The sequence below is a fragment of the Mirounga angustirostris genome, unplaced genomic scaffold, assembly GCF_029215605.1.
Source record: "Mirounga angustirostris isolate CCGP_5_RB_7025 unplaced genomic scaffold, mMirAng1.0.hap1 SCAF_34, whole genome shotgun sequence".
Classification (NCBI taxonomy): domain Eukaryota; kingdom Metazoa; phylum Chordata; class Mammalia; order Carnivora; family Phocidae; genus Mirounga; species Mirounga angustirostris.
The window spans coordinates 357808-382788 of record NW_026991742.1 but is presented as its reverse complement, the minus strand read 5'-3'; the positions used below and the strand labels follow the sequence as shown (position 1 = coordinate 382788).

At 36.1% G+C, this 24981-nt stretch overlaps 1 protein-coding gene across 1 annotated transcript in view; it reads right to left on the bottom strand.

Annotated features, from left to right (window-relative positions):
• LOC135363147 (alpha-mannosidase 2-like) overlaps positions 1–24981 on the bottom strand; it is an 82706-nt gene that overhangs the window by 19041 nt on the left and 38684 nt on the right. The window contains exons 5-9 of the mRNA XM_064583836.1: positions 19383–19556; positions 16461–16647; positions 11984–12161; positions 5965–6167; positions 2741–2923 (exon numbers count right to left, since the gene is read on the bottom strand). Coding sequence (XP_064439906.1) covers positions 2741–2923; positions 5965–6167; positions 11984–12161; positions 16461–16647; positions 19383–19556 — 925 coding nt within the window. The remainder of the gene's footprint in view (positions 1–2740; positions 2924–5964; positions 6168–11983; positions 12162–16460; positions 16648–19382; positions 19557–24981) is intronic.

The following is a 24981-nucleotide window of genomic DNA, read 5'->3' as shown; positions in this document are numbered from 1 at the left end:
AATAAAATCTTAAAAAAAAAAAAAAGTCATGTTCTCCATCAGCTAAAACCTTATATGTATTACAGTGCACTGGAGCTTAAACTGAGGGAATGCCACACATCAATGTTTGTATCCTAAAGGCACATGCACAGTCTTCTAACGAGGTAAGCACTAAGAACTGGTAGTGTATTCCCCAAATGCTTTCTCAGGATGCATAAAGCCATTCTGTTTAAAGCAAAACAAGACTAAACACAGTAAATAAGTTTGGGAAACATTGGGTAAAGCAAAATTTTAATGTTTCAACAATTCATCATTGTGGGATTTCCCAGAGCCTCTAATTTTCTAACATGCCCGTATTTTATTATCACTGAACCGGACCATCACTTAGAAATCACAGTTTTCTACTCTGGTATCATTACTACTGTTTCAGGCAGATACTATCATGTTTGTCAGTGAAGTTTGATCTATACATATGGGCCCTCATACTTACCCTTTGTTCATTTTTTTCTCCTACCTACCTTAACTACAACATAGAAATAGGCAGAATTCTAAATATTTCTGTAACTGATCTCATTACCATTTCTTCTCTTGCACATAGCCCCATTATCCACTTTTAGGCTGAACATCCATCACAAACACTGTCCCCCTCTAATTCATTTTTTCATGCCATGATTAGAATTAACCTTCAAATAGCCATGATGTATTCTTGTTCTCCAGGTGATAATTATATAAACATTCAATCTACTGTTGAGAGCAGTACTCTAAGTAAGAATCACCTTTAGATGGCAGAAGAGAAAGCTAGAAGGGTCTGGACCCCTGTCGGCACTGTAGAGCTGCTATACCTGAACTGGGGACCTGCAGACTTCTTCCACGTGGCATAAAAATAAGTAGGATAGGATTTATTCAGTTTTAAGTTGTTATTACTAGCAGCCAAATGCAATCCTTAACTCATACACTTGTTCACAGGGACACTTCTGCCAACATTTGAATAAACAGTCAACAGTCTAAGAACAAGAGAGCACCCAATGCTAGCTGCCTCTTTGTTTATAACTCTCTAACTTGTGTTTTGAAATTTCCTACTTAAAATGTCTATGCTAATGACTTGATAATTGTGTATGACTTCTCAATGAAGTGTGAAGTGCTCGCAAAGCAAATTTACAAATGTCAAGTATAATTTGAGAATTATTGTCTTTTTTCTCTAAGATGCAATTTTGTATGGTGATGTTTTTATAAGCTAAAAGCATAACCAAACATATGGAGGAACTAATGACAGCCCTTCTGGAAAGGTTATGAGATAGAAAATGTTCAGTTGCAAAAACTCAATGACCTGTACCCAAGTCTCTTTCAATATGGCAGCCAGAGAGAGAGCAGGTAGACAGTATAGGAGAATGACTTCTTCATTTCCTCTTAGGAACTCTTTTCTGAATATAAGCCTCACTTTTAAATTCAATAAACCAAGAAGACAGGAGCAGGTGAAAAGGAAAAAAATGGAGGATCTGACCTTATTTTAAAAAATGCCTTCTGTGGGAGAAAAACCAATTATCATTATCAGCCAATGAATGTTTTCCATTTTAAGCCCAGCTCAACCTCAACAGATGCCAAATACATTTGCCACAAGAAAACTGAGAAGATATTCAAGATGCTACCATGAATATATTTTCAAGGATTCAAGTCAACTAATGAAACCTCAAGAATTTGTTTTTCAAATATCTAGAAAGGCAGTCAAAATACTATAACTAAAATTTTAATTAACACTTATAATGATTAGTGATATCAGTTGTGGATCAATCTGTAATGTTGACTTTATATGTTGTATACACTTTTAACATATGGGAGAGAGCATTTATTAAAAAAAGAGGTTCACTTCTTAAATCTGTATTATAAGAAAATCAGAGCACACTTTAACAATTTTAAAATATTATTGAAGTACACCATTTTTGATAGGAAAAAAATCTGGAAGAAATAATAACTAAGCCATAATGAAATAATAGTCAAAACTCCTTCCCCAACATAGGAATCTCCTCTACAATGATCCTAATGAATGGTTACCCAAACTAGAGCATGATGATGGAAATCTCACTATCACAAAAGGTAAGCCTTTTGATTATTGGGAAGCACTATTTACAAAGTCTCCTGCTGTTCTGAGCTAAAGCCTGTACTCACTGTTTCCAATCCTGCAATGTGAAAATAACTGAGCTTCCCCTCCCTCACTCATCTCACAGACCTTCTAAGAGTTGAAGATGGTTTTGATATCAATACCCAAGCCAACCCTTCTCATCCCAATTCCTTATATCATCTATATATGTCAAAGTTTCTAGGTTCTTCTACTTCCTGGCTAAACTCTAGGCTGAGAACAACTGGATATGAAGTAGGATGAAATTAAACTGCTATACAATCAAGTATGGCTCTTTATCTCCTTGGATTATAGCTATGATTTATTTGATACCAAATCCCTGGTCAACAAGGTAACCCCAATTACCACATTATACTTGGGAGAAAACAGAATCAGCTTTATAATAATGTTTTACTACTCCATTTGCAGAAATGCACTGCAATAAAAAGTTAGGACAGCTAGTACATTCTCAATACAATTCTTGAAAAATGCTTTGAATATTGATGTTGTTTTTCTATAGCAATACTTATAAGGGATGTCATTATTGATATGGTCTGATGTACATTAACAATTTCATCAAAGATATAAGCCTGTGACCCAAAATTAAAAAAAAATTGTTTTATAATCACTTTTTAATAATTATATTACCTGGTACCATAATCCACAACCACCCAATCTTTTGCAGTTCCTGTGATAGCATCATGATGTTGAAACAGTCCCAAATTTCTTCTGGCTTCTGTCAGTGCCATGTAATGGGATGATGAAAGAAATTTACTTATCTTGTATTTCTGAGCTTGTTTCAGGGCGAAATAGTAAAGAATTTCAGCAGCCCTAATTGTATAAAACAGTCATTAATTCTTATTTCAAAACAAACATTTACTATTTAAAATATGTGGTACTGATACAATTTTTAAATGCATTTTTTAAAAAATCCACATTTCAGCACAATTGATAAAAAAGATATTGATAATAAACATTCCTATAAAACCATCTAGGTATCCATCTAATATATCTAGATTATCAATCATCAGAGAACATCATGTCTAAATTGATATAAAGGACGCTTGTTCTAGATGGTCCTGGAAAGAAGCCAGTGCCCACTGGCAGCGAGATAGGTGTACTTATGTATAACATAGTGAAAAAAAAAAAAAAAAGCTCGAAACAGCAGTAAAAAGTGGATAATGGTTGCTGCCCTTTCTTCTCTCCAAGATCAGCCCAGACACATACCAGGAACTTCATCACCAGAAAGCCATTCACTCTCACATACATACATTAAAGGAGAGACGGTGCAGAAATGGTCACATGAGTGGGAGACTAACAGTGAAGGAGAGGCAGAAAGCGATGGCCTGACAGCTCAGTGACAACAGCTAGTCTCTGCGCTGAATGAGAACATTCAACAACTAGAGGGAAAGTAACAATATAAACTGAAAGGTGATAAAACATATGCTGTCGCTTCTCGTTTATTTTAAAGAAAAAACACTTGGGCTTACGAGTAGTTTTTGAGCAAGAATATGGGGACTTATCATTTTCATGCTTTATTTTTTTCATCAGAGGATATGGTTCAAGACAGGTTTCGAAAAAGTTCTTTAAAAAAGAGATATGGCTTGGGGTGCCTGGGTGGCTCAGGCGTTAAGCGTCTGCCCTCAGCTGAGGTCATGGTCCCAGGATCCTGGGATCGAGCCCCACATGGGGCTCCCTGCTCCGCGGGGAGTCTGCTTCTCCCTCTCCCACTCCCCCTGCTGTGTTCCCTCTCTCTCTGTGTCTCTCTCTGTCAAATAAATAAATAAAATCTTTAAAAATAAATAAATAAAATCTTAAAAAAAAAAAGAGAGAGATGGCTTGATGAAGTAAAAAGTTTAAGAAGGTTCTTTATGCCAAACATATTAAGAAGGATGGAGAGAAAACCAAGGCAGCTTGAAAATGTATCACAATATAAGGAAAAGGATAAATTTAAAGTACTCAAAAAAAAAATTGTTTTAAATTTTGAAATAATTAGAAGATACTAAATAATCTCTGCCTTTAAATTCTAATCTTTCTAAAATTCATGGCAGGAGAAACACTAAGTTTGAATTAAAGAAATTGTGTATATATGTTCATCTATACCCATAGCACATATTCCTGGCTTTGCAAAGAGTACCTATATACATATAGATATCCCAAAATGTAAAAAGGGGGTTTAAAAAATATTTTCTTCTTTATACTCTTCTATCCTATCCAAATGTTTTACAAATGAGCATCAAGATGAAATATCTATAATCAGACAATAAACTTATTTTCAAGTAAGTTGATTACATTTTGAAATTTGTCATTATTATATGGTTTTTGTCATTTTATTTTAAAGCAGAATTTTCAAAATATATTATTACTCACACTAAGTACTTCACCTTAAATATGTTCAATAAATTAAAATTGAATCAATATTTGTAACTCTTTGTCACTAAAAAATAGTTGACACTTTTAAAAAAGTGCAGTAGTCCAAAAGAATCTCTACATTACTTAGTACTTTCTCTGTTTTTATCATAGGTAGTTTAGAGTAACATAATAGAGAATTAATATTCTATTGGGCAAGAATGCATCAATCTCTCTAATATAGAAATACTATTTTATTACAAATACAGGAATATGTATCCATCTGGCACATTTGTGAATATCCCAAAAAAAGGCAAAGATCAGGCTTTTGAAATAATGCTGACAGCATGAAACAGTAAAAATAAAAAAAAAAAACACTACTATACCAGAGTACAACTCTGGGAGAAATTCATGATCTTTATAAAAGGGCTTTCCAAAATGTACTATCTCTACCAGTACGGAGAAGAAGGTATATATAACATGACTTTTTATTTTTAATACTGAGATTCATCATGAAAATTAATCATCATGAATTCATGATCTGAACTAAGCTGAAAGTGAACTCATCATGAAAATGAATTAAGCTCCCACGCTACGCACACATAGAGAGAGCCCCAGGAGCCCCCAGGGTGGTTCATCCTTACCAAAAAGCAACAGGACCCACAAAGATAGCTACTAGCCACGTGTGATTATTTATTTACATTTAAATCAACTCAAATTAAAGGAAATTAAGAGTTCACTTCCTCAGCCACACTGGTCACATTTCAAGTGCTCAACAGTTACATGTGGCAAGTGGCCATACTAAACAGTGCAGAAAACAGAAACAGAAGATTTCTACCACTGCAGAAAGTTCTGTTGGACAGTGACTGAAAGTTCTACTGGACAACGCTGGTTAGAGCGTTTTTGTTTTCTCCTGACTTTTCTGCTTTCTCCCTGTCACTATGCTTTTTCAGCCAATCACTCTGCCGCCATCAGTTCTCATCTCTTTCATGTTTTGCTCTTCTAAGCAGAGAATCACACCTATAGAAATACGTTTCAATAAATAAGAACTGAGGTGGAGCCTCTGAAGTTCTCCCACATATAAAATACATTAGTTTTAGATTGTGTACTTTGAGGCCCATATTTTAGCCACAGAGAGGCCCTATTTGTTCCTTGTGACCCTTGCTTGTTTCCAGCAATTTAGTCTGTCTGGCTACTGACCTGCAGACACACATAACAATGCCACTGGATATTATCACGGTGTGCAAACAATACCAGTAATTAATTAGAAACATATAAAACATAAGATACAGGAGAAAGTCTAATCAGATAAACTGCTTTTTTCAGAACAAAAGCCCATATAATAATCTGATTATGCACTGGAGACATAGCTCTGATTGCATTAAAATTTCACAATTACATTAAACACATCCCGATACTGCATACATGTTGTATATTATGCAAAACTCTATGCTATGCTATGTGCTATGATCACATAAAAAAGGTGAATAATTAATGTAGCTTTCTAAACGTAAATTTTGTACCTTAGATGGAATTCCAATATCCTATCCATTCGTTTGTAGAAGGGTCTGGATGTAAAGTAGCCGCTCCAGTAATGATCGTCTCGGTCAGCATAAGTGAAAAAATCTCCACTTAGAACAGGGAACATGGATTGGCTATTCTTTCTAATGGTTACATCTTCTTTATCCAGTGCATCAAAATAATCTGATAAAGTCCCAAACTGTATCTAATAAAAAAAAAAAAGTGACACTTATTCATCTCTACCTTAAAATTACTTCTAGCACTAAAAGGAAAAGTTAACAGTAAATATTTAAGATGCGCTTTCCAGTTAAGATGAAATTCTAGCTCAGATTTTACAAAACTCAAAAGCAGGGGGAAAAATATACAGTAGCTCTTTCACTTGCATCAGGTCCCAAATTAAACTAAAATAAAACTTACACCCCTAAGGGGTTAGAAGAACTACTGAGATATACAAATCTGTGGATCTGAAAACACCTTACCAATCTCCAGAATTTCAAAGTGTGCAAGGGTCAGGGAATAGAATAATTCAGAGATGAATAAAAGATGGGAGGAAGCAGCAAAAATAAAACATTTACATACAGTTTGGTTAACCATTAAGTATTTTCATATGTCATATGCACATACACTCCCCTGGCCTCCCCATCCCCCTTGCTTGAGCTCTCATAAGGGAGACTTTAAGAACAGCAGGTCATTAAAAAAATGGACTTTCTCTACCAGCAGGTAACACTGAATAGAAGTAAAACACAAAGAGTGACAAGAACTGCAAGGTTGACTGCTCAAATGAAAAGGTCTTTTGACTAATGATTTAAATTACCAGAACATAAATCCATTTTTATGAGCCCAAGCTATTCCATAAATCAAAGGAAAAAAGAAGTATTATACCACACCATGTAAACAGATATTAAAAGGCAGTGTTTTTAGAGATAAACAGAGAATTTAACAGGGAATGTATTTCTTTGAATATTAAGATGCTATTTTTGTTGTTTCCTACCACACACAGATACACACACACACAAACACACAGATACTAAAAGCTACTTTGATTCAATGTGGCAGAAAAATAATTAAGAGCAGTTAAAAACAGGGGTGCCTGGGTGGCTCAGTCATTAAGCATCTGCCTTTGGCTCAGGTCATGGTCCCAGGGTCCTGGGATCAAGCCCCACATCGGGCTCCCTGCTTGTGGGAAGCCTGCTTCTCCCTCTCCCACTCCCCCTTCTTGTGTTCTCTCTCTAGCTGTGTCTCTGTCAAATAAATAAAATCTTAAGAAAAAAAAAAAGAGTAGTTAAAAACAGTGAGTAGCACTCTAGAAGAGTGGTTAAGAACAGCACAGAACCTGGATCCAGATGGCATTGGTTTGAATTCCATCTCTACCATTTACCTAACAATGTGGTTTTGAGCATATTTATATATTGTCTCTGTGTCTGTGTTACAGCTAATAGGGTTCTAAGTAAAATGCTTAGAAACACAACTGGGAAATAATGGTCTAAGTTTTAGCTATTATTTTTCTATTGCAAAGGCAAAATTTCAGCTGGAAACATGATGATATTAGTAAGACAAATAGAAGTTATCATGTACCTGTGACACAATAAATTTTATAACAGCAAAATAGATAATTATTTCTAAATCCTTATGTTTACATCACAGAAAAGCAATTTTCAACAATATTACCTAGTCTCATCTTGGCTTCACCAAATACAATGTATCTTGGGCAAGTTAATATATTTGTGCCTCAGTTTCCTCATCTCTAATGGGGATAATTATAGTACCTACCAGAAAATGTTCAGAGAATTAAATAAGTTAACTAAAGTGAAGCACTTTAAAAAGTTAATAGCAGGGGTGCCTGGATGGCCCAGTTGGTTAAGCACCTGACTCTTGGTTCCAGCTCAGGTCATGATCTCGGGGTCATAAGATCGAGCCCCACATTGGGCTCTGTGCTGGGCATGGAGCCTGCTTAAGATTCTCTCTCTCCCTTTGCCCATCCCCACGCCCCCGCACCCCCAAAGTGCATGCTCTCTCTCTAAAAGAAAACGTTAATAGCAAATAGTAAGTACTCAAAAATTAAGTGTTATTTATTACTCACTTAACACATTGTAAGAAGCAGAATATAAGTGTGTGTGTGTATAACCATGAGGGTCACAAATGCAAAGAAATACAGCATTAACTTCAGGCCCAATAGTACAGACAAGCTCAGGGAAGTATACTGATAAAAGTAAAAAATATTCAACAATCTAAATTTCTGACTCACTTTCTCATCTATATAAAAAGGGATTTCTATGAGATAACAAAAATTCCCTTCAGTTTCAGTTTTAGGGAACTGTGGCATGCTACAGAGTTAATATTAACAACAAAGTATACCCTTTTAGAATATTGTAACTAATTTTTGGTATTAGCCAAGATGAAAGTATTTCCTTCTTGGCAATTGCCCCAGGCAAAGTTCATTTAAGTAGCCTGGTGAGCATTCTCACAAATTTAATTCAATCTCAAAGGACTGATATATAATCCTGTATCTATCCTAGAGTAGTTTCAAAAGAAATTATTTAAGAGTGAATTTTTCTATAGTTTCTTGGTAGCTCAAAGTACGTATTCCAAATAACCAAAAAAAAAGTAGATGTTTTTTACTTCAAAAGGCAACAAATTATATCTTTAACATAACCTTAATCTTAAACATAATCAAACTCCTCTATCAGAGCAACATATGAGAAAAATACATAAATTGTTAAATAAGTGATGACCAATGGGAAACTGACTGGCTTGGTTGGTACAATGTCAATTTTTTAGCCATCTAAATTCAATTGCTTACTTGGGTTTTTCCTTTCATTAAAAGAAAATAATAAACTGAAGCTTCTGGCTTGGACAAAATAACTTCAAACATCCTACAGAGAACAGATACTAGATAAACCACAGAGAGAAAAAAAGCTTTTGTTTGAAGGTATCTAAGGACAATCAAAGCAGCCAACACTTGAGTGACAAAAATTCCAGAAAGAAAGGAAATGCATGAAGGTTACTGGGTACAAGGTTAGAATGCAAAAGTCAACTGTATTTTTATACATGGAATATACCACATTCATGGATGGCCTAATATTTGTAAAGAAGTTAACGGTACTCAAATTGATCTATAGGTTCAATGCAATGCCAATCAAAATTCCAACTTTTTTTGGTAGAAATTTAAAAATTGATCTTAAACCTATACAGAACTATAAAGAAAACCGATGCAATCTTGAGAAAGAAAACAAAATTAGAAGACTTATGCTATCAGAAATTAAGATCCATTCTAAAACTATAGTAATTAAGACAGTCCGAGACTAAACAGACAAAATTGAATAGAGTCTATACAAGAGCCACACAAATAGTTTCACTCAAAATTAATGAAAAAGATGATGCTGCAGTAAAGTGGGCACACTGGTCTTTTCAATAAATGGTGGTAGATACCCATATGGGCAAAAATGCACCTTGATCCCTGTCTTCATACAATTCACAAAAAAATCAATTCCAAACAGATTACAGACCTAAATATTGAAGGTAAAACAATAAAGCTTCTGGAGGACAGCTTCATAGGAAGCGTATTTTCATAATTATGGGGTATAAACAAAAATTTCTTAAGCAGAACATGACATGGAAAGGAAAATACTGTTATATTAGATTTAATTAAAACAAAGAATTTCTGTTTATCAAAAGACAGCATTAAGAAAGAAATTAAAAAACAGGCTCACATAGTGGGAGACAATATTTGCATAACTTTTATCTGAAGGAAGACTCAAACCAAAATATATAAAAGAGTTATAAATGGTACAAAATAAACAGACAACCCAATTTAAGGAAAAGTCATCAAAAGATTTAAATAGTCACTTCACAAAAGAGGATACCTAAATGGCAATAAACTTATGAAAAGAGGTTCAATTCATTAACTACCAGGGAAATATAAAATAAAACCATCATATCGATCATAAAAAAATAAAAATGAAAAAAAAATCCTAACAGAAAATCTGAGTAAGGAAGTACAGCAACTGAAATTGTCATACAATGCAACGACTAGTGCATCTATTTTGGGATACCATTTGGCAATATCTACTGAAGTTGAGCATGTGCATACCCAGTGACCAAAAATTTCTATCCCATTTTATACCCACATAAATTCACATACATGTATATAAAAACATGCACAAAATATTCAAAATGGCTTTATTTGTAATACACAAAAACTGGAAACAACCCAAATGCCCATCAATAATACAATGGACAAATTGTGATGTATTTATCAAATGGATATTAAAGATAATATACAGTATTAAAATTGAATATACTGTGGGGCGCCTGGATGGCTCAGTTGGTTAAGAAATCCAACTCTTGATTTTGGTTCAGGTCATGATCTCAGGGTCATGAGACTGAGCTTCACATTGGGCTCCGCACTCAGTACAGAGTCTGCTTGAGAGTCTCTCTCTCCCCTCCCCCTGCCCCCCCCCCCCCGCTCATTCAAATCATTGCCAAATCTTACAAAAGTAACCTTATTTTCCCTTCTATCATCATGGTTAGTGTTTTTTCTTTTGAAATGATACAAGAAGGAAATCTTAAGTATGTGATCCTGACACTATGACCTGAACCAAAATCAAGAGTTGGATGCTTTTTAAAGTGACTTTACAAATTGCCCTACTGGGCAAAGAAGGAAATAGGTAAAATACAAAAATCAGTACTTTAATTCTTTAGAATGAGTGGTAGATCTTTTTATGGATCTCAAAACCATTCACTAGGAAGATGTACTTAGGGATAAAATACCCATCTGCATATGCCATCCCCTAAGTAAATGTTTGTGTATCAGCTTCATCTTTGAGGAGATTATAGAGATGATTTAAACATAGACCTAAAGTTCATAATTTGGTAGAAATTCAGTTGTAAGTATCTTGAATACACCTGGCATTTTATTTAAGTTTATTTAACTATTTAATATTATTTACATTTACTTAATAAACTTGAATTCTCCCTACATAAAATGTGACCTATCATCAGCTTTCTAATTTCCTAAACAGTAACATCTCTTCCTTTCTGTAGTATTTCCACAAATATTCTACTGTCTCATAGGTTAGTATGTGAATATAATAAACACATTGGGTAATTTTCTCATATAGGGTCTAATATAGGACTCTTGTTTGAATCCTGACTCATGAAACATATGCTTAAAAAAAAATGCCTGTATGTGATCAGGAAAATCTGAATCTATCTGGATATATGATAATATTGAATTATTGTTAATTTTTTAGATATAATAGTGGCATTATGATTGTATTTTTAAACAGAGTCCTTATCATTTAGATACATAATGAAATGGTTACAGATGAAACTACATGACTACTATTTCCTCCAAAATAATCCCTGGGAGAGGGTGAGAGAGGACAGTGAGGCACAGCTGAAGTGAGAGTGACCTCGAGTTGATCAGTGTGGTAGCTGAGCTATGGATATGGGGAGGCAGGGGTCAGGGGAAGTGTACTTAAGTTGTTCTCAAAAATTTAGGGTACATTCAAAATTTTCCAAAAGGGGAAAAAAAAAAGAGAAAGAACTACAGGTAAATGATTAATTTTGGAAGTCTTCTCAACTAAGAAAGATGCTAGTGTATTCTCTGGACACAAGACATTAATTTGCAAAATTCATGACACGTTCATCTGCATTGCCCGTCACATTACTAAAATCACAAGGATGCAGCCGTCAGAGAAACAAACTTTTGATGCTGGTAGAAAAACAGGACATCACTGAAAACTGAAGATCACAACTTAGTAGGTGCATATTTACAACTACATAAAAGTAAAGTCTCTTTAATGCTGTAGGAATGGGGGGAAAGGGACAACTTCAGAAATGCAACTATAGTACTAGATAATTTTCTTCTTTAAGAACTACACTCTTACATACAAACTACATATTCTAGGAAATATTGGGATGTGGGACAAAGAAACTAAGGCTGTTGTGTTTTAGCCTCATTTAATAATGAAGGCTCAACTTCAAATACAGTATCATAATTAAATATTTTCAAATTACCTTAACATTATACTCAGGATGAGAATTCATATAATCAAAAAGCAGCTGATAATTCTTATACTGATGATCCCATTCTATGAGTTCACAGTAGCGAAAATCATCTCCTAGTGGGGCCAGGACAACTGTAGTACGGAAGAGCTTTGACTTCTTTCGGTACTGATCTAGAAGCATCTCAGCCCTACAAAAGAAAAAGGAAAATAAGAACAGTACTAAGAAAACTACAATGGGGCAACTCATTAAAAAGTGTATTATGTTAAAAGAAATTGTTGTATACTTTACCTGTATTCTAGGTTAGTATGATTTATAAGGCAGATTTTTTAAAACTACTATACTAATTTTCATTATCCACTTAAAATATTCATAAATTTTGGGGTGCCTGGGTGGCGCAGTTGATTGAGCATCCAGGCTTTTGGTTTTGGCTCAGTCATGGTCTCTAAGTCATGAAATCAAGCCCCGCATTAGGTCCTGTGCTCAGCGCAGAGTCTGCTTGGGATTCTTTCTCGCTCTCCTTCTGCCCCTCCCCTCTGCTCTTTCTCTCTAAAATGGATAAATAAATCTTTTAAAAAATATATTCATAAATTCTTACCAGAGAGAAAAACCCACAGGTTTCCAATGGATTATCCTTAGAGAAATAAAGTCACATACCAACTTTGACATAAAATTACTGGGAACATCAATGGCCTCCTGAAGCCCTGCCATAGACACTGGATCCCAGATTGCCTGTATTTTAAAATAATTTAGTCCAAGAAGACAATAAGGATTTCTTATCTATATAAACTTTGAAGTTGGCTTTGACTCAAGATGCCTTTCTCTAATTTGATCTAAACTTGCCTGATTACACATAAAAAAATTAATAGTTTAAATGAAACCAATTATAGAACCTGAGTTCCTCTTCAAACGGAAGAAAAACAACTCACTTAACACCTGCCATCAATAAACTGGATATCTGTCAGTGTCCTTCTCAGGGCTGATCAACAGATAAAGTTTTGGAGATCAAATAGCTTTTTTGATTTCTACCTTCCTCAGATCTAACCCATGAGTCCAAAGGTCAGCTAAATACTAAATGTGCTGATGTGTTTTTATATTTCATATTATTCTAGTATTCTGCAGAAAACCTTTGGGGTTGAACTGCTGAATGCTGAACCGGGGTACCGTTTGAGGAAGTCTAGGAATACAAAGTATTTAAGAGGAATGGCTTATAAAAATGAAATTAAATAAGCGGATGAAGAACTCAGAGTAGTTCTCTATGTTTGTAATGCCAAGCTTAAGAAATCAGTGATAAATGACTAATGTGCTTTTTACCCAGTATTCCAATTTTCATTTCTAGGGTTATCGAGAAGTTCCAATTCACAATATAAAAACTTACGAAAGAAACTCAAAGACCATCAATAACGGAACGAAGTATTTTATAGAATTAAAAACATTTAACTAAATTTAGAAATTCACATGATCTTTTTATACTGATAGTCTCTGAAACTGCTTTGCAAATATTAAATTATTAGCAAAATTCAATAACTTGGTGAGTAAAATATAACCATAATGTTCTTACATAACATAGTTTTCTGAGATTAGCGTTCAGTAGAGTACTTAATTTTTACTAATAATTTACTAATATTCCACACTTAACCAAAAATAACCTTGGATTATTAGTTATAATTAAAAAAATACATGTCTAATGAGATTAATCAAATAGAAAGAAAAATAAGAGAAAAAAACCAAACATATAAATCAGATATGAGAAAGATACACTATGACTGAGCATCCAATCAGATTCCCCTAGGCAACCAGCATAGAAAAGGATAAGTGATCATTTAAATGAATGCCAAGGTTTACTACTAGATATACCATATCTTGTGTGTATATGCATATGACACATAAGAGGAAAGAATCACAAACATTAAGTGTGAGTCTTCCATTCAGCATCTGTCCTAACTCCCAAGCTCCTGCTCAGAAGGTGTCAACACGGAATTCAAGAGACCAATCTACACTACCTGGTAGAGAGCGGATATTCACTAAATACATTGTACACTAATGCCAAATGAAATGACCGATATCACACTTGAAGATGTACAGCAGCAATCTGCTCTTCACTCCTACCAGGTTAGAAATGTCAACTTAACTAGAACCAAGAAAAAAAAAATTTCCTAGAACATCCTGTATCATTTGACACATAAATCACCATCATATGTAAAATACGTTGTATGAGAACAAAAACTCAACGTGATAAAGAATGGTACCTCTTTATTTGCGAAGTAGAGGAACCTGCTGAACTAAACAGTACCAATTTTATCACCTGTAAATTGTAGTTAAATTTCATTTTCTTTAGGGTATTAAAAATCACGTGCCACTAAGCTGGAATGCCCGTGTTTGCTCTCCATTAATCACAAAGTAAAAAGGACGGTGATATCTGGATGTGAAGTAACCAGTAAAGATTTCAAGAATTATGAGAAGTTTTTTAAAAAATCTACAGAAGTATTAAATAGACTCTTTCATCTCTATGCCCCCAGGTGCCTGGAAATCACTTGCAGATTCACTGGAACTGACTGAGCACAAGGTATGTTCCTGGGGGGCAATCTTTGTAGTGTCAGATGGGACACAGCAAAAGGATTACACAAAATAGCTTCCCCCCTCCAATAATGCACTTTAAACAGGTACTCTCAGCAACACCCAAGAAAAGAAAAAGAGGAGCCTCACAAGGTCTTTGGTGCACTGGGAGTCCCCAATTAAAGCATCTGGTTACCTTCAAAGAAATTCCCTATCTCTGACCCCCTGAGCTACAGAAGAGCGTATGCTGCCTAGCTCTATACCTTTTGCCACATAATACACTGGATTATTCTCCTCCGCCTAACTAACCTAAGCCCAGAAAGCACGCTATTCACTCTTCCTCACTGATCTTCACTGCTGTAGGAACCAATAAAATGAAACCAGGTTGATCCCTAATCTTGGGACAGTTTTTCAAAATAACTATAAAAATCAGATTTTGCTGGAAGCGATCTATGTTAAAGGCTGCCATGTTAAAATACTTTTGTGTGTGCCAGAGTGAGGGACCCTCAATGAAATATTTTATGGCCACAAGGACTGACTCAAGGCAGAGACTCAATCTCACCTTCTCCTTCCAGTTTTTAAAGAAGCAATTTTTAAAATAAATAGACTTGATAGTGCACAGTGCAAAGATCTTACTTCATTTAAAAGGCTTTATCATTGTGCTTCGAAACCACCTGGGGGCATGGTTATGTTGGCACCCTATTCTCATTTTGTTGGGCTGGAGATTTTTTGAAAGCTCCCTGGGTAATTTGGGCAGCCATGCTTGGTAACTACCGACCTGCCTCATCCTTGCCCATTTAACCCTCCTGTGGAACGCAGGATGCCTGGCTTCTTCTTAGCAATTCACACGAGCGTGGAGTTCCCAAAAACCATCAAACTTACAAATGGCAAAAAAAATTGCACATAATTATTGTTATACAATTAGTGTACACAATATGATGAGTTTAAAAATATTCCTACACTCGTGTTGCCATCATGTTATTGAAAATTTTTTAAGGATAACATGTACAAGAACCTAGGCAGAGTAGGTTTTCAGAAACCAGAAATTCCAGGGTCTTAAAAACAGTTAATGAATGTTGTGGTTTGCAGAATTTATGGCTGTCATCCTACTTTAACTGTTTATAGCTACCCCCCTCACTCTCAAAAATCTCCTCATGTGTTTAATAAATAACATGATCGATCTAAAAAAATAAAATAAAAGCCTGTATCATTTTTCTGCCAGAGGTGAGTGGTTTATATTGCAACACAATGTCTTATTTAAAGGCATTATACACCAGTAATTTTTAAGTGAAGAAATTAAACTTTAAAAGCAAACAAATGACAAGTATAGGTAATGAGATGCTTCTGTCATGAGCATAATTTTCTTCCTAAAAAAAATGATTCATCCCTTTTTTATTTAAGTAATTATCTTTAAGTATAAATATTCCTAATTAAAAATTGTCTGTAAGTCAAAAATATCAGAATGATCGAAAGAGTGTATTCATCAGAGCTGGGCAGCATCCACTACTATTGAAATTGTATTAAAAGAACAGATAATTATACTCTTTATGTGTTCCATTTCAATAAACCTGTTTTTGCAGTTGGGTTGCTTTTCTTACCAATGTATACAATAGAGACCAGAAGTTTTATTATCAACTAAAGTATGTGAGATCAATCAAAAGCAGCAGAAGGCTTTTATAATGAGGGCAAAGGAGAGGGTAATAACAGACTGTTATAGGTTCTCCATTGTATATTGATCAACTGTTGTTCATTTTCCATTAAGTTATAACACATAAAAGGCACAGTCAAAGCTCTGCATTTTTAAGTTGCTTTAGATCTGGTTGAATAAGTACCTTGAGCATGGATAATGTTGGCTACTGAACCCTTTAGCAAAGAGCAGCAGAGTTGTTGCTTTGCTCAAGATGCTGTCTTAATGAAATGCATATTTTCATACCTCTTTTGGACATTTCCAAGATGTATTGTTTCTGGGGGGACTCCCCAGGGACAACCAAATCTGCCTCCGGGAAGCCGTTTAAAATCAAACTGGCAGCATATTTTAGGATCAGGTCCACACGTACGAGGGATGTCATAGCTGTAGAAAGGCATCATGTGGCAAAAAATATCTGTGCCAGATCCCAGATCTAAAATAAAGAGCCAACAGACAAACCTGGATTTATAAATTGTGTTTTCCCAAAACTGTTCAAAATGCCAGTACTTTCTACATATATAATGCAAGCTCCACCCTAAATCTACAACCTACTTAACTACTACTCATACATAAACTCCAGTGGCATTTAAAGACCACCAGCCTGAAGGAAGAGACTCACATCTCAGTCTCTCTCTACCTCCTCTATCTAAACTGAGCAGAGACCCATCACGGACCAGCGTGTGCTGGCCTGGAAAGATACAAACGAACAGAAGCAAAAGTTATCCCTGGCTCATCCAAAAATATGGGCTGTGTCCATCCCTGGCTGCCAGCTCCTTGCCACATCTGTCCCCACATCAGTAACGGGACACACTGGGGAAGACCATGACACTAGCCGCAGAGGAAAGGAGAGAAGGAGAGAGGAAGAGAATAAAAGGAGGAAAGGAAGAAGTCGGGAGGCTTGTGAGAATGCTGGGCAAATTCCTATCTATTTCTCGCTGTGAGGAGAAGAAAGGGCAACCGGAAGAGTTCACAGAGTCTCCCCGTTGTTCACCAATGAAGAGCCACCAGGACTTTTCACCAAGAAAGCAGCACAGGACAAGGGGAAGTACTTCTTAAAACCAAAACAAACAAACAAACCCAAGAATAAAAACGAAGCAAACAAAAAATATACTGAAAGGGAGCACTGGTTCCTGACGCAGAACTGTCTTTAATTAAATCCCGAATGCCAGCAAGTGTTGTTATCACTGCCCTTGAGAGGTCAGAAGCCTACCACCCAGTGATGGAGGACTTGAGCAAGGGTTAAAAATGGTTACCTTTTAGGCTCCTGACCTGTAAATACCTCTCCCTCTTTATTTATAAAGTGTGGATTTCTACTTTTCAGCAATGGGTTATGTGCTGCTTTTATGACAAAGACAGACACAACAACGAAAACAAAAAAGCAACCCGCACGTTTTAAAAAATGAAAATACCTCCTTCATTAAGAACCAGAACACACAAAGAAGCTCAAATGAGTTCCAAAGCATAATTTTGAAGCAACATGTTCAAATCTATCTGGTAAGTGCTAACATATTCCAGTTCTATCTCGTGCTCCATTTAGTTAATTACCAGCTCTTTTCCAAAATTTAAAGCTTTTATAATTTGTATATTTTTGTGCTGTCAGTTGCTTCACTGAATCACACTCGAGTGTGACATCACGGATCTGGTCACTAATGCTTGCTAACCGCACAGAGGCCCTCGGTGACAACTCCTCTTCCCTTCTCCGGTAGATCAAAGACACTCAACAGCCCCACCCCTTCGCCTCAGCCATACTATTTAGCAGCTCATTTACACGTTTCAGTTTATCTGCTGCTGTTGGTCTTGTCTTTCATCAAATTAAGACTATAATTTCCTGATAGGCAAGGAAGTTTTCTGTATTTCTTCCAAGCATGGTATTAAGTACATAAAAGTACTCAGTACTTTCTTGCTGATTGGTATTTATGGGCAATTTGAATGTAGGCAATACTGTTAAGTAGGGCCTCTTCAAATTAACAATCCCTTTTTTTTAATTAATATGCTCTTTGCATTTGATCAAACTATACAGGATATAACCCCCTACAAGTTCTCGTTTTCCCTACAGGTTTTAATTTCCAGAATAAAAAATTATATAGTTAATCTCTTTCCTTATTGAAAAAACAGCAGTATGTATCAGGAAGTTACTGTCTAGATTTACAAACGATTTTTTGAAAACACTTAAGGGGGGATCTAACTTACACAGGAAAACAAGTATGATGCAATGCAGTAATTTCTGAACATTGTTTTAGCAACGAAACCCTTTTTGTGGATGAAATCTTACTGAAAGCCCAGTACCGGGAAAGCAGTGAATGGCAGGGGCTTAAAAGCCTGGGCTTCTGAACTACACAAAGCTGGATTCAGATCTCGCCTCTGTACCTACTACCTGTACGACTTTGGCAAAAGGCTTCACAGCTCTAAGCATCCATTTCTTCACCATTTAAAAGGGATAATGAGAGAAGAGAAGATAAAGGATAAAGATCTAGTGAGAGAGCAGATATAAAGCATACAGTACAATGCATGGCCCAGAATAAAGAACTCAATAAAGAAAAAGAAATAATAAGGTATTCTGAATTAAATGGGGGTTGGGAAAGGCAAAAACCTCTCAAGAAGCCTAAATCTTGTCTCCTTCCCACCCCTCAGCAAAGAGCTGTAGAAGTATGACCTTGGGAACACCTGTGCACCCACAGAATACAGCGTGAAAACAAGCAGGACAGGTAATAGGAGGGCTGTTCAGGAGGACAGGATTAATGGTTTAAAAGGCAATTCTTACTAGATGCAGAGACAGGAAAGACAGAAGGAGGAAACACAGGCTGAATGTGAAATAAAAGACTGGATATAAGTTCTCACACATGTTCAACTTTGTGATAAAACAAGTCCTTTTCAAAACAGAAGCATGTAAAAGCATTATTTGCAAAAGACTAATTCCTTACATTTATTTACTTCCTTTAGGCATAAAAAAGAATCCACGGTGTTCTATAGATAAATATCCTCACCACTGCTTAAGAGAATCTTAACACCAATACACTGGGAAAAAAATCGTAAGAACGTATATCTTGAAGCAACCTAATTTTCAAGACTGACACTCTGAATAAAGCCCGTAACAGGAGGAGTTCATAACCCTTATGAAATAACATCTAGGTCAAGTGAGATCTTCCACTCTCATCACACCCTACGTACCCCAATTCTGTCTCCAAAAAAATTCCAGCGTTTTATGCAATGCAAAATGTTTTTTAACTGCATAATGAACTCTCTGAATAAGCATGTGAGAAAATCCGGCGTGTTTGAGGAGATAAGCCATTGTTGGTGAATGTCCAAAAGGATCAATAGACCAACCGGACCGAGGTTTCACTCCTGTCGATAAAGAAAATAAGTGTTATTTTTTTAACTGATAATGAAACGAAAAGAAGTCACAATCCATTCAGAGCCATCAGAGTTCTATGGTATTCTGGGTCTGAGGACAAGGCATCTGCCCAGCATTCCCCTTGAGCATACGTTCCCAGCAGGGCTCCCAGACGGGAGGATGCTGCCCCTGCCATGTCTTCTTCCCAGGCAGAGGAATCGCACTAGAGGTTAATCAACCGGCACTGAAATCAGCACTCTGCCATCTCATAGACACTAGAAAGCTCCTGCCATTTAGTGGAGCTAGAGAAACAAACAGGACCTAGCCCCCATCCTTCTAAGACCTCACAGTCTTGTTTTCCTTTGAGGTGGATAACCCAGCAACTTGCTATGTAATAAGGAAAAGTAAGCTAACTTATTTCAACCTGGACTCCTCAATCCCAATGTTAAGGAATTTTCAGGCTGTCTGTCATACCTCACAATAGCTTCAAATCATCTTTTTATACAGTAGCAGAAGTGACCAAAATAACTGCACCGAATTTCGTTAAATCTTAGTGAAATATAATAAAATTGTAATATAATATAATGCTGGTACTTTCTCTCTACCCAGAAAGGATTAATGGAATTTTCCACAACTGACTAACAGCAACTGTTAAGAGCCATTGACTAAAGATATAGCTCAATTTCACATAGGGTACAATGTGAAAAAAAACATAATAAATGTAAAGACTGGAATTAGTGAAAGAAGACTAGTCATCTGGCATTATACAAATCTGATCTTTTATTTATTCAGGATACTCAAAAGCAAACTTGTACATGCAACCTATAGAAATCTATAGACGTAGTATTACTATGCGCATTTTTTTCAAACACCTGGTTAGCACTTCCATATACCTAGACTATGAGAGGTTCTAGGATTACAAAAATGAGTTTATCTTGGTCCTGACTGCAAAGAATATCATGCAAATAGGTGTAACACAGAGTATCAGAATATGGAGGGGAGGGAAGAACTCTGTGGAACAATCTTGAAGATGAACACAGAGCTGGGAAGCCAGCAAAGGAGACTGAGGAGAAAAAGTCAGAACTCTCAGAGGACCAAGAATATGTGTCAAAACTCAAAGAACTGACCACATATTTTTGCTTTTCACATATGTAATTCACCTCTAAAAACTGTAAAGAAACCTTTTTTAAAAATATTTTATTTATTTGAGAGAGAGAGAGAGGGAGAGATCACGAGCAGGGGGGAGGGGTAAAGGGTGAAGCAAGACTCCCTGCTGAGCAGGGAGCCTGATGCAGAACTTGAACACAGGACCCTGGGCCAAAGGCAGATGCTTAACTGACTGAGCCACCCAATTTAGCTCATATTTCTGTGCTGTCAGTTGTTTCACTGAATCACACTCAATTTAGTATTTTTGGTTTTTTGTGGTGGTATGGTTTAACAATTCTGGAACTACTTTTCATGTATTCTAAGGTTGAGCAAATTAAGACCAGGGAGCCAGGGTTCACACTGTTAAGGAACTACCAAATATGTAAATGTGGGAGAGCAGAATGTACTTTAGAACCCTGACTTGAAATAGGAGGTATCAGCACTAACTTACAGTTTTGTAACACACACCCACACCCACACCCATTTTCTAGCTCTGCCCCAGGAGGGCCTAGATACAGTAACACCTCAGGACCAATGAGCACACCTTAGCTTCTAGATGATGACTTCTAAACACTATGCTCTATTAAAAATAACCTTAAAGAAATGGCTCATCCCAGGACGGTGGCTGGGAAAATACAAAATAAGCCTGGAACATATACTTACAGCATAAAGTAAAGAAATGGTCAAAGAATCATCGGAACATATTAAAATAACTCAGGAGATAGCCTGTAGGGGCTTCCACTATCCAAATGTGTGACAATTGGGGCATCAAAATAAACAATGATAGTACTGGGTTATAACCCATTGAATAAAATAAGAAGCCACGAGATCCATGAGCCCTAAATAAAAAGAAAATAAAAAAAGAAATAGGAAATAAAGGAAAACAAAAAGGAAAGGTATATTCCTTTCAGTAGAATGCCAACTAATAATTATAGAAGGAATGACAGAATTAGAAAACCATCAATGGATCCTAAAAGTACAACAGGCAAGTTTGATGAGGAACAGGATATTTAGCTAATCTCAATGTGTCCCCCACAAATAAGTTATTAATTAAAGAAGAAAGATGTAACAGTACAGCAAAGAAACTTAAGAGACCCAAATTAAGCAACTGACCAAGGCTAGCAGCACCAGTATTAGAACAGGGAGACATCATGTGCCTCCTGACAGGATGCACTGAGGCCAACAGAACATCACTGCAGTGATATTCGAGCAAAAGAAGGAGATTGGTTTAGGGGCACCTGGGTGGCTCAGTCCTTAAGCGACTGCCTTCAGCTCAGGTCATGATCCCAGGATCCTGGGATCGAGTCCCACATCAGGCTCCCTGCTCAGCGGGGAGCCTGCTTCTCCCTCTCCCTGCCACTCCCCCTGCTTGTGCTCTCTATCTCTCTGACAAATAAATAAAATCTTTAAAAAGAAAAAAAAGTAGATTGGTTTAGGTTAGGAAGGAGGGAAGAAGGGAGGGAAGGAAGGAAAGCGGGAAGGAGGGAAAGAAGGAGGGAGGGAAGGAAGGAAAAACAACCTGAAGCTAATCGTGAGGAAATGGACATACTCAAATAAAAGGACTTCCTACAACAAAGTCCTTCACTCCTCAAAAATATCAAGGTCAAGAAATTTTTTAAAAAGGCTGAGGAGCTAGCTGTTCCAGATTAAAGGAGACTGAAGAGATGTGATAACTAAATGCAACACATGAGCATGGTTGGATCCTGGACTTAAAGGGAAAAAAAAAAAAAGCACCTTTTATTAAAAAAAAAAAAAATGCTATTGAGAATTTGAATATAGCCTATGAATTTGATTACAGTATTATATCACTGCTAACATTCTGGATTTGATAACTTTCTTCTGGTTATATAAGAAAATGTCCTTTTTTTTTTAATTTTACTTTTTTTAATTTTGTTATGTTAATCACCATACATTATATCATCAGTTTTTGATGTAGTGTTCCATCATTCATTGTTTGCATATAACACCCAGTGCTCCATTCAATACGTGCCCTCTTTAATACCCATCACCAGGCTAACCCATCCCCCCACCCCCTCCCCTCTAGAACCCTCAGTTTGTTTCTCAGAGTCCATAGTCTCTCCTGGTTCGTCTCCCCCTCCATTTCCCCCCCTTCATTTTTCCCTTCCTGCTATCTTCTTTTATTTTGACATATAATGTATTATTTGTTTCAGAGGTACAGGTCTGTGATTCAACAGTCTTACACAATTCACAGCACTCACCATAGCACATACCCTCCCCAAAGTCTATCACCCAGCCACCCCATCCCTCCCACCCCCTACCACTCCAGCAACCCTCAGTTTGTTTCCTGAGATTAAGAAGAAAATGTCCTTATTTTCTTAGAAAACACACAATGAAGTATTGGAAGATAAAGAAAGAAGATGCCTCCAACTTACTGTCAAATAGTTCAGAAAAACATGCATTATGAATCTAAGTACAGGACATATGAAAGAGCCCTTCCCAGCTGTCATGCAGCTTTTTATAAGTTTGAAATTATATCAAAATTAAGTTATAAAATAATAAAGGATTGCAATGTCCCAAATAACAAGGGCGGAATTAGCTTACAAGTGAGAGTAAAAATCACCATCAAATTCTACAGTGATGTCAGATTTTAGCAACGTTAGGGATGTTTTCCCTATCAAACTCACATGATCCACAGGAGCAGCAACCTAGCTGCAGTGGACTTAAGAGTCCCTGGGAGGTGATGATACAGAAAAGGAAGAATGTAAACCATATTTTTTAAAACTCTGACATGAAAGGAGGTGAGAGCTAGGCAGAGACCTAGAAAGGACCCCAGTATCCCACTAGGGTTTTCCTTGGTATGGTAAGTACTGTTTTAAAAGGGGTAAGGGGCAAATTTAGGTAAAAGCGCAGCATAAAAAAGCGCCAAAGTTTTATAAAGGGTATGTTTGCCAATGATACCAGGAAAGATCATGAAAAAGATTTTGTGCCATCAAGCAAGATTACCAAATACATAATAAAGTAAAAATTGTTAGGAAAAATGACAAGAAATGGTCATTAAAAAGAATAAAATACACCCCTCAATTTTTGACAAACCTAACAGACTTAAAAATTAGAACAGAAGTAATATGAATAATATAATTAGTCACTGGATTATTCCAAGTACATTTAATATTAAAGCTTAAGAAAAGTCAGGGAACAGATAGAAAAACAGGTATTTTGGGCAAAAGACAATGTTGGTAACTCAAACTTCAAAAAGTTTATGATATTTTGGGCAAAAGATAATCTTAATAACTCAAACTTCAAAAGGTTTATAATGATCATATTTGCATAACAGAGGTCACAAAAGCAGAAATTAACAAAAAACAGAACAATTTAAAAAGCATTCCATGACCAAATATAAAGTATCCAAAACAACATGCTGTTGTTCTAAATTGCTTAAAAAACAAAACAGAACATGAATTTACAAAATGCAGCCAAAGCTACAAAAAGATATTCCATTTCTCAAATGTGTCCATTATCTAAATGTAAGAGCTAAAAACCATAAAGTTCCTAGGTAAAAACCACAAAGTAAATCCTATGACCTTAGGTGAGACAATGGTTTCTTAGCTGTGACATCAAAACACAAGTGACAAAAGAAAAACTAAAATGGACTTCATCAAAATCAAAGCTTTTGTGCATCAGAGGACACCTTCATGAAACTGAAAAACAACCCACAGAATGGAAAAAAGTATTGGCAAATCATTGTCTGACAAGAAACTAGCGTCAAGAATATACAAAGAACTCTTACAAGTCAACAATAAAAAGACAAAGAACCCAAATGTAAAAATAGCCAAATAATTTGAACAGACATTTCTCCAAAGAAGATATATAAATAGCCAATACACACATGAAAAAACGTTTAACATCATTAGTCTTTAGGGAAATGCAAGTCAAAGCCACAATGAGGGACCATTTCATACACACTAGCATGGCTAAAATAAAAAAGACAATAACAAATGTTGCACATGTAGAGGAATTAGAAATCTCATACATTGCTGGGGGGGAATGTAAAATGGTGCAGCCATTATGGAAAACAATTAGGCAGCTCCTCAAAATGCTAAACACAGAGCTACCATATGACCCAGCAATTCCATTCCTAGGTATAAACTCAGAAGAAATGAAAACATATGTCCTCACGAAAACTTACGCTAGTGTGGGGTAGGGGGATGGGGTAATTGGACAGTGGTCATTAAGGAGGGCACTTGATGTAATGAGCACTGGGTGTTATATGCAAGTGATGAATCACTAAATTCTACCCCTGAAACTAATAATACACTATATGTTAACTAA